This window comes from Lactuca serriola, chromosome 3 (genome assembly GCF_051521515.1).
Source record: "Lactuca serriola cultivar US96UC23 chromosome 3, Lser_US96UC23_V15, whole genome shotgun sequence".
Taxonomy (NCBI): domain Eukaryota; kingdom Viridiplantae; phylum Streptophyta; class Magnoliopsida; order Asterales; family Asteraceae; genus Lactuca; species Lactuca serriola.
In genome coordinates, this window is record NC_136410.1 from 17220827 (window position 1) to 17231594 (window position 10768).

The 10768-nt window shown below is 36.7% G+C and overlaps 1 protein-coding gene across 1 annotated transcript; it reads left to right on the forward strand.

Moving 5' to 3' along the window:
• Window positions 1-1324: 1324 nt before the first annotated feature.
• On the forward strand, window positions 1325-4412 carry LOC145091576 (cellulose synthase-like protein G3). The gene is made up of 6 exons (XM_079029320.1): window positions 1325-1951; window positions 2136-2285; window positions 2446-2571; window positions 2665-3099; window positions 3172-3519; window positions 3586-4412. The coding sequence occupies exons 1-6, from the start codon at window positions 1397-1399 to the stop codon at window positions 4129-4131; spliced, it is 2160 nt and encodes a 719-aa protein (XP_078885446.1). The 5' UTR covers window positions 1325-1396; the 3' UTR covers window positions 4132-4412.
• Window positions 4413-10768: the final 6356 nt, after the last annotated feature.

The following is a 10768-nucleotide window of genomic DNA, read 5'->3' on the forward strand; positions in this document are numbered from 1 at the left end:
GTGGTGGGTAGCAGATCGACCTTGGGTTGGAGAAAAGGATTGGGTATCCTTTCCGAGCTGGAACCTATAGGGATCTAGTTGAATCGAAGTGGGGGAGTATTATCCCAGTAGTTAGGTGCTGGAGTAGGAGCACAACTTGGATGCGTTCGCCTCATGGCTAAGAAGGAAACCAACTGAGGTAACCGTTTGGATAGAGCAGCGGGGAGTCGGGAGTTTGAGAAACATCCTGACGTTGAGTTCATGTATTCGTAGTAGTAGAGGACTGGTTTGGGAAACCAAGTTGTTGTTTCTCGGTAGCACGCGAGCTAATCAAGATGTTAGACTGTGGAGCACTCATTGTTGGACATTTTCAGGCTGGTAGCCAATTGTTAGAGGACTGTGGGCGGGGGCCCGAATCTCCTAGTTAGCGGAGTGTGGGTGAGGCCCGTATCTCCTAGTTAGTCGGATAGAGATCGGGAAAGGATAACTTGTTGAGGATTCAGGATGCTTTAGGACCCGTGTAGCCCCATATAAGTGAGATTGGAGGTAGGGTCACTCAGTAGTATGGTTTGGGTGACACCCGTGAGCGAGGCCCTTGTGATAGTATCAAGACAAGTAAGACTTGATGGAGAGACCGCTCTACAGGGTGGTACACCAAACGTACGACACCCTGAAGTCCATTTAGTAAGGATCCAATGGATCCAAGCCTAATCAATATAAAATAATCAACCCAATAAATATATAAATAATACCTTGAAGAATTACCGAGCGTTAGATGTTTTTATCATAAAGATAATCATTTAAAGATATTTCCTTCAAGAGGACCATTTAAATAGAATTTGAATACCATTTCAAACAAGAGGAAAAAAAAAGAACATTTACCAACATCGACAATAACAATACAATTAGAATTCCAAATATTTTAATACAGACCCAACAATAAAGCCGACTTCGAAATAGAAAAACCCTGACTCGTGGTTTAAACATGTTCACTTAGGTGTTGTTTATTTTTTCGAAGCGAAAATGTCTGAAGTCTGCAGACAACCTCTGCAATCCTCTATTGCAGAAGAGGGAGACCAAACGGCTACAACATGTAATAAAAAGTCTATATGTTTTTTAATCTATATAGACTGATGCAATAAGTTAAAGTAAGGTGTGAAGAAGCAAAAGGTCAAATATTGCGTCACGCAGTATACACGCAACAGTTTTTAAGTCAAAAATTTTCTAAAAGTAAACGGTTGCGAATGATCAAATTTTACGCCTGTATGTACTGAGGCGCAACAGTGGTAAAAAAACAACTTAGTTTATATAATTTGGTAAATATAATATCTATAATGGTGATAATGTAAACAACCGGCTAAGGAAGAAAGAAATAGCTAGGCATAGAGTTTAATTTAGACAACCATAACCACCTACCATGGCCGCCCTTCTCCTCCATTCCTCTGAACGACTTTCTAAAACATGGCTTAACCGTATTTTTGCAATCATCTATGCCACCGTCGTTTCTTTTCTCCTCCTCCGCCACTGCCGTAATTTAATCTACTATCCAATCCCCATCGCTCTGTTTCTAGCCGACTTTGTGTTAGCTTTTATGTGGTTCACCTCCCAATGCTTTCACTGGAATCCAATCCATCGCCGTGTTTTCCCAGAAAACCTGCAACAGTTCGTGGAGGAGAGAGAGTATCCGGCGTTAGATGTGTTGATTTGCACGGCTGATCCCACCAAAGAGCCACCAGTTGGAGTGGTGAACACGGCCTTATCTGTATTGGCATATGACTACCCGACGGATAAGCTTTCCGTTTACATATCAGATGATGGGGGGTCTGAAGTGACACTGTATGCGTTCATGGAGGGTGCTAAGTTTGCTAAGCATTGGATTCCATACTGCAAGAAGCATAGTATTGTTGATCGGTCGCCTGAAGTGTATTTTGAAAATGATCCTGCTTGGTTCCCTGAGACAGATGAAATCAAGGTGCTTCCTTCATTCCATTTCCGATTGCTGAATTTTAACCTTTAAATTTGTTTCTGAAATTAAGTGTATTCCTTAGTCCATGAAAAATAAAACATAATTGACATACAATTTAATAAATATTGAATAACAACTAATCAAATATTGATTATGCTGTGAAATAAGGCTAACTGATTTTGTGTGGCAGGCGATGTATGAAAGAATGAAATCAAGGGTGGAGAAGGTGGTGCAAAGTGGTGGCGTATGTTTAGATGAGGTGAAGGAATCAGAAATTCGTGATGCTTTCAGTAAATGGACGCCTAATTTCTCGCGTCGACATCATCCCACAATTATTAAGGTTTCTCCTATTCATGTAGTTGTTTGTTTTGTTATCAATTATCAATTTTAGTAAATAAATATGAGCTCACTTTGGAAATTTTTGAGAAAATTATCCATAGAAAAAACTTTTTGCCCCTTTTGTAGTGGTGTTTGATTTTCTTTATTTACACGAAATACAGATTATATTAGACAACACTATAGACAAAGATGTCGCAGGTGGTGTAATGCCAAATCTTGTCTACGTTTCTAGAGAAAAAAGCAACAACAAGCCCCATAATTTTAAGGCTGGAGCACTCAACGTCCTGGTAATCTCACAATTATCCGTGTTTGGTTTAGTTTTTCTGATGGGTAGAGTGGAAAAAGCTTCTTAATTTGTTTCAGTTTAATGATTATTGTAGCTTCGAGTGTCAGGCTTGCTGACCAATGGACAGATTGTCCTTGTTCTAGATTGCGACATGTTCTCAAATGACCCTGAAACGCCACTTCGCGCATTATGTTATTTTATGGATCCAAATGCTGATTCAAAGCTTGGATTTGTTCAATTTCCGCAAAGATTCAGTGGCATTAATACGAATGACATATATGCTTCGGAGTTCAAGGCCGAGACACAAATTTTAAGTCTTGGAATGGATGGCTTGTTAGGCGCTCAGTTTATGGGTACAGGAGGCTTTTTCAAACGACATGTTATTAGCAACGACTCATGCTTTGGATTCATTAAAGATACAATCATGCAAAAAAATATCTCAATTCCAATATGCACTAAGGATGTTTTGGTTTTAGCACACCAAGCAGCAAGCTGCGACTATGAGGATGATACAAAATGGGGATCCGAGGTTAGGCTTTCCCCCTAGTATTGTTTTCCTCAAAGAATTTGAAAAAAATAAATCATGATATTCATTTTGTAGATTGGATTTCGATATGGCACCTTAACCGAGGACACCTACACGAGCTTTCGACTTCATTGTGAAGGATGGAAGTCGATTCTTTGCAATCCAAAAAGAGCTGCGTTTCTTGGAGGCTCGCCCTCAAACTTGAATGATGCCCTAACCCAAACCAAACGATGGTACATGGGATTCCTCGAAATATTTTTTAACAAATATTGCCCAATAACGTATGGTATTCGATCAATGAATCCTCTGCATGCTTTATGTTACACACACTACACACTTCGTTCCTTTTGGTCGATTCCAATCATTGTCTACGCGTTCTTGCCTCAAATTTCGCTCCTCAACTCCTTCCCAATGTTTGCAAGGGTATCAATTCGACTTTTGATAATACAAACATCTTGTGAAAAAACTAAAGGATTATGCTGATTTCAGGTTTCGGAAGGTGGGTTTTCCTTGCATGCGTTTCTATTTCTTGGAGCTTATGGAAAAGATTTTTATGATTTTGTGGTCTTTGGAGGAGGATCAAAGCAAAGGTGGTGGAACTGCCAAAGAATGTGGTTGATGTGGGGGCTATCGAGTTATCCATTTGCATTGCTCGAGTGGTCACTAAAATCCTTCGGTTTTTCAACATCTGGGTTCAATGTTACCAGCAAAGTGATTGAGGAAGAACAAAAGAAACTATATGAACAAGGGGTGTTTGATTTTGGAGTTGAATCAATCTTGTTTTTTCCATTTAGTGTCGCATCATTGATCAACTTGTTTTCGTTTGTAAAAGGCTTTATGGAGGTTTTCATTAATGGGAGGTTGCAAGAGTTTTTTGTGCAGATGTTCATATCTGGATTTGTGGTGGTGAATAGCTGGCCGATATATGAAGGCATGGTTTTAAGGAGAGATCGAGGAAGGATGCCATTGAAGTTAACTTTAGCATCATTGTCAACGGCATTTGCGATTTTCTTGGCATCCTCTTTGATTTTTTAACGTTCGAGAGTATAATTTGAAGAGCCAAAGATGACCCTGCATGTGAAGGCCTAATTGATCACACCTATAGATGGTGCATTTTCACTGCATCTAAAACAAGTTTCTTCTAATTGATGATATTCTGTCACTGGAATCATTACAACACGATAGGGTATCGTGCATGGATTTTAGCCACAAACAAAATCCGATGTAATTAGCGACGCATCTCCCATAGAATGTAATAGCAGAGTTTTAAGACATTTCTAACAGAATAACAAACGGATTAGCAACGTATTTATGCATTTGGTTAACCCATCATAAAATTTTAAAAGATTACATGCAGATTACTGACACAAATTAAGGATATCTAGGACTGTCGTGGCTATTCCATTTATAATCAAGGAAGTATGTTTAAGATACAAGTAAAATTATTAATAGTTTAAGGTTTCTTTGCCATATAACATATTCTCATTTAATTTATTAAATATTATTTTGTGGTTATTTTGAATTAATTGCTTTTCCACATATTATTTTATGGGTTTTTTCTATTTTTATAAAATTTAATGTAATAATGACAATAAATGTAGTAATAAATGAATATCAATTCTATTAATGGATTTATCTTTTTATTTCAAAACTAGTTTATAACCTGTGGAAACCACGGTTACAAAATTAATTAAACTTTCTTAGTGAGAATTCAAAAATTATTAATTAATTATTTTAAATAAATTATTAATTAAAAGATTTTTTTTAGTTATATAAAATTATAATCGTTAATTTAAATAAATATATGAAATATTATATATCACGTATAATTTGTATTAATTTTATTATAATGTTATTAATTTAATTTAATTAGAGTGAGAAATTTAAAATTTGAAATTTGAAATGTAGAATTAATAAATTGACAAGTGGTATGCATTAATTAGGAAGCCTAATATGGTGACAAATGACAAAAGGTGACAAATGGCAAAAGATGACACATGTCAAAAGGAGATTAAAACTATTCTTTTATTAGAATATGGATTCTCAAATTAAAGCATATTAGTTTATTTTGTTTACTAGTTGTAAGACCCGTATAATATACATGTTGATTAAAACAAAATGTTAAGTACGAACGATTAAATAGAAATTTATTTGAATTTGAAATTGAAATAAGTGAAAATTATGAGAAAAAAACATGCAAATAATAAATTAATTAAAATTATGAGTTTAGTGTGTACTAAACGGGTTAATTATAACAAAATATTAAACATAAAGGTTTAAACTGTAAATTTATTTGGAATTGAATTTGAAATTTAAAATTTAAAATTTAAAGTTTAAAAATTGATAGTAGGTTTAATTTATGGAAAGTAATTAATGATATATTAAAAATGAAAATTAAAGTAATGACAAATGGAAAATAAATATATTTCAAATTATGACAAAATGACATGTGGCTAATCTTATGAGAGAAGGACATGTGGCAAAGTCATTTTCATTTATTAGAGTGGATTTATTTAAATTTAAAAGATAAAAAAAAAATCAATTTTAATAATTCATTATTTTTTCTTATCTTCTTATAAATCCAAAGTTCTTAAATATTTTGACATTTATATTTAATATTTTTTAATTAACTTATGTAATACATGAGTTTTACACCTAGTAATTAATAAACCACAAATGAAGCTTCATGTGAAGGCCAATTGATTACATCGAGGCAACAGAAACTAAAGATTTTTAACCTGTTGTTTTTATATTTTTGGGAACGGCAAAACTTCATAAATGGTCTCTGTGGTTTCGCAAAATATGAAATTTCATCCATAATTAAAAAAAAAAAAAAAAAAAAAAAGGAAAACCCCTCACGGATGGTCGTTGTGGTTTCAAAACTTTTAACAAAATGTCCTTATTGCTAACTCCATCAAGTTTCGTCCATTAAGTGAAGGGCATTTTCGTTATTTCACTATTACAAGGACCATTTATGAGTTTTTTTGTTATTTAAAAAAGAAAAAAAAAGAAAAAATAATTGTTTTAACATCCTGGCGACGAATATATCGAGTTCGATTGACAATCACGACTATTAAAAGTTTAGATTGAAAGTAGGTAGTTTTCCTATGAACGTATTCTCATTATTGAAAGGAATATATATGCATGATACAAGGGATTAGGCTAAGCCAATTAAATGGGATAAACTAACAAATACAAATGGACTATAATACCAATACAAAAATACGTAGAATACATGTACACTAATATGCCCCTACAGATTGATGAGGAGGAAGATAACAAATGCTCAAACTGGATTGGAAATCCATGAACGGACATGAATGAAGCCCTTTGGTGAAGATGTCAACATATTGAAGCGACGAAGGGACATGAAGAACATAGATTTAACCGATATTAATCTTATCACACACAAAATGAATATCCATTCATATATGCTTGGTGCGTTGATGCTGAACGGGATTGGACGATTGGTACACAACATTGATGTTGTCACAATAAACAATGGTTGTCTAGGACATTGGAGACTGAAGCTCTCGAAGAAGATTTTGTAGCCAGCAAGTTTCAATTAAAACATTTGGGAAACTTCGGTACTCGGCTTCAACACTAGAACGAGATACAGTCTGTTGTCATTTTGATGATCAGGATAAAAGGTTATCGCCTAAGAAGAAACAATGGCCACTAGTAGATCGTTTAGTGGATGGGCACCCTCCCCGGTCTGCTTCAAAGTATGCCATAATTCTTGTATTGGAGGAGTGATGAAATTGAAACTTGTAATCAAGTGTACTACAAACATAACAAAGAGTGAGCTTTAAATAGTGAAATGTGGTTCTGTAGGGTCGTGCATGAATAATGTAACACCCCAAAAAATAAAGATAAAAATTTCATTTTTAAAACAACCAAAACACCCATTTATCATTTACTAAAACACTTAAAGGTATTTTATGATAAAAACAATTATCAGATTACAATCCTAAAATCTCAAGGTTGCGAAAAATATGGGTGTATTCGCTGCGATCAAGTCGGACCCTTCCCTTTCGAACCGTAAATACCTGAAACCTAAGCAGTTATCACGGTCAAAAATATAATAGCGGTCACCGACCGCTATTTGAAATTGTGGTTCTCGCGGCGATACAACGGTGATATAGCGTTTTTTATATTATTTAGAATTTATATATATTAAAGTATTAATCAGTAAATCATACTTTAAAGTTCAACCTAATTCAGTTAATTAGTTAATCAGTAAATCATAATTCACATATCATATTTAGTTAATCATAATTCACATATCATAGTTAGTTAATCATACTTCACAAACCGGTTACCAATGCCCCAGTTAATCATACTTTAACACAGTCAACAAGAAAACATATGCAATACTTACTATTTTATCACACTTTAACATAATTACAGTTATCAAATGAAATGATTATGTAATTTTTATAGTTAATCATAATGTAGTACTTCAAGTTTTCAACATAATTAGCAAGACAGCACATACATAGTTTCAATGGAAGTCATGACAGTCACAAAATTACAATTTTATTCAATAGAATGACACAAAAGTTTTGGTTTGGGCTAAAAAAAACAATTTTATTCAATGGAATGACACAAAAAAAATGTTTTATTATGTAAAATAGCCCAAAATGGAATTTATTCATATAGCGGTTATAGCTCCGCTATAGTGGTGACCATAATCGCGGTAAATAGCGGTAAATCGTGGCGCTAATAGTGCCACCACTATTCTAAACCGCTATTTTGAAATAGTGTTTCCTTACCTCCACTAACCGCTATAGCGCTGCTATAGCGCCGTTATTGACTACATAGCCCGAAACCATAAACAACAACTGTAAACACAAAGCTTAGTGAGTTCCCCAAATACCACTTACCATACATAACATACGAGTCATACTTATCAAGCATGCAAAAGGAGGTGCTTTATTCCAACCATAGTCTTGCCATTATGCCATGAGTTGTATCATGGTCTTTCCTTTCCAAAAGCGTCCTTAATTTCCAGTCACCAACCAAAAGGACAAAAATGACCAAAAACATGCCAAGAAGAAGATCTAAGAAATGAAATGGAAAGGTTTGAACTCTATACCTCAAAAGCCACCATAAGAGGATGATAAAGTTGGATCTCAAAGCCCGCCTCCAAAGAACAAGTCTTCAAGCTTCTTCTTCTTCTTCTTCTTCTTCTTCTTCTTCTTCTTCTAGATACACAAAAACTTCACAAGAGCTCAAGATCACCAAAAATGGGCTATGGAATGAATTAGGGTTTTTACGATATGGAGGTTGGCTAGGAAATGATCAAAAGAGGCTAACATATGGCTTATATAGGGTACAACTTGAAAAATTAGGGTTCATTATCTCCCCCTCATACGCCATGCGTACAAGGCTTCGGACCAGCGACCATCTACCATTAGTACGCTAACCGTACACATGAAGTACGCCCTGCGTACTAGCTTCTCAGCTAGTACGCTAAGCATAACCTATTGTATGCTCCGCGTACTACTCACAAGCGTAAAATTGCAAATTTATCTAATCACGAAGGGCAAATAGTAACATCTTCATTTCCAAGCGTTACAACTCCCCCCCCCCCCCCACTAAAATTAGTTTTAGTCCTTGAAAATTCTCCTTTACATTCTCGACACACCAGATAGCTTGAACAACCAAACACCAGCTCACGCATACCACATTCTTCCCTAAGACGACCAAACCCAACGCTAATAGAACTTCTCCAACCCGATGAAGAACGAATCCTTTATCCCATGCAGAAAACCATCTATACTTTCCCCTAAACCTGAAATCTCACATTGGTTTGACTCCCCGACAGATCACCCATACTGAACCATTACCAGGCCAAATCCTTATTGAAATCCAAACTTAAACAAAATGCTTCCATCCCTTGATTATCTAGGTGCTTCTATTGGGAACAAAATCAATGACCATTAATTGTTGCAGAACACTTATACTTGATAGAAGGCTCAGATAATCCTTCGAGTAGAAGACTCATCCCTGCAATGGTTAGACTCAGACGAGAGCTGCACAACAGGGTCAAATCAATTACTTTGAGATTATTTAATCCAAGCTGCAAGTGAAATGGCATATTCCTCGAATAAAAAGCGACTCGACACACAAATCCCAAATCACTAATACTGCCTCGACTCATCTTGATGCCCCCTAGTTGCTTTCCAAAAGCAGTCGAGACCTCCATAGTCCCAACTTACCTACCAACCAACCAATTCACCAGATTCCCGCCTGGTTGCCGAGGCAATTAGCCTTACACAGTCGCACCACGCGACTTCCGAACGAAAGCCTCATTTGGAAATAATTGCCCTAGCTATCTCGCCACTTATGGCTCCAATAATTTTTCTAATCCAACCAATCATAACAGCCCGATCCACATGGCGCCACCAAACCCCATGCTAAAAGTGACGCTACATGACCAATTGTAGTCTTATGTCACAATCGGCCTCCAATGACCTACCACTTTCTACTTCCATGAGTGAAGTGGCCTTCCCACAGTCTTACAAACTGACCTATTCTGGTCTAATCCATCTGAAGAAATCCATAACCAATTGTGGAATTCTGACGCCCTCACCGCTATACAAGGACCGATGAATGCTACAGGCCACCCCATAGTCTTGCAACACTCCCACACTAACCGCCTGCCTAGTGAATGCTACAAGTCACCCCACAGTCTTACAACACTCCTACACTATCTACTAACCTAGTAAATGTTACGGGCCACCCCACAGTCTTTCAACACTCCTACACCAACTGTCTACCTAGTGAATGCTATGGACCACCCCGCAGTCTTACAACACACCTACACTATCTACCAACCTAGTGAATGCTACAGGCCACCCCGCAGTCGTACAATACTCCTAAACTATCTGCCAACCTAGTGAATACTACGGGCAACCCCTCAGTCTTACAACACTCCTACATTATTTGCCAACCTAGTGAATGCTACGGGCCACCCTACAGTCTTACAACACTCCTATCTTGCCATGGCCACCATCCATGGTCTTACCACTCATCAACGAATCCATCTATCACCACAAATACGCTAACCAATAGTTGGGAGTTTCCTAAATTCCCAACTTACACAATCCTCAATCCAGACGACTACTTAATCCGTCTTCCCTCCCAACGGAAATGTGAAACTAATCCTAGTTTCAAGCCTGATTTGGCTTTCAGAAATCCGAACAGTTCTCCCCACTTGAATCCGTCGAATCTCTCCCAACACAATAAGTTTGAAGGATTCCCAATTCATCTTACCCCTTATGATTAAACCACTGAAAACTTGCGCTTACCAATGCTAGTGTTCCATTACTAGCCAAACCCAAAGACCGCACAACACTTGAAGACCAGATGAACATTTCCTGAAATATCAGCAAATCCGTCAACCGCAAATGCTTTCGATGATACAACCCCCAAATCTTGAAATCCTTTATGCTGGTGACAAGACCAAAACACTAGCAATAGATTAATTTTTTCTGACACTCCTAGTGGCTAACCAAGCTCACACGACTGTCACCACCATCTTCTTGCTACTGCTCCTTCCCTAGAAACTGTAGTGATTGAACCCAAAAGTTCTCCTTCAAGTGACTTCCAACCCCATCAAATCAAATGCTAAAACCATTAAACCCTAACTTTACTAGAGAACCAA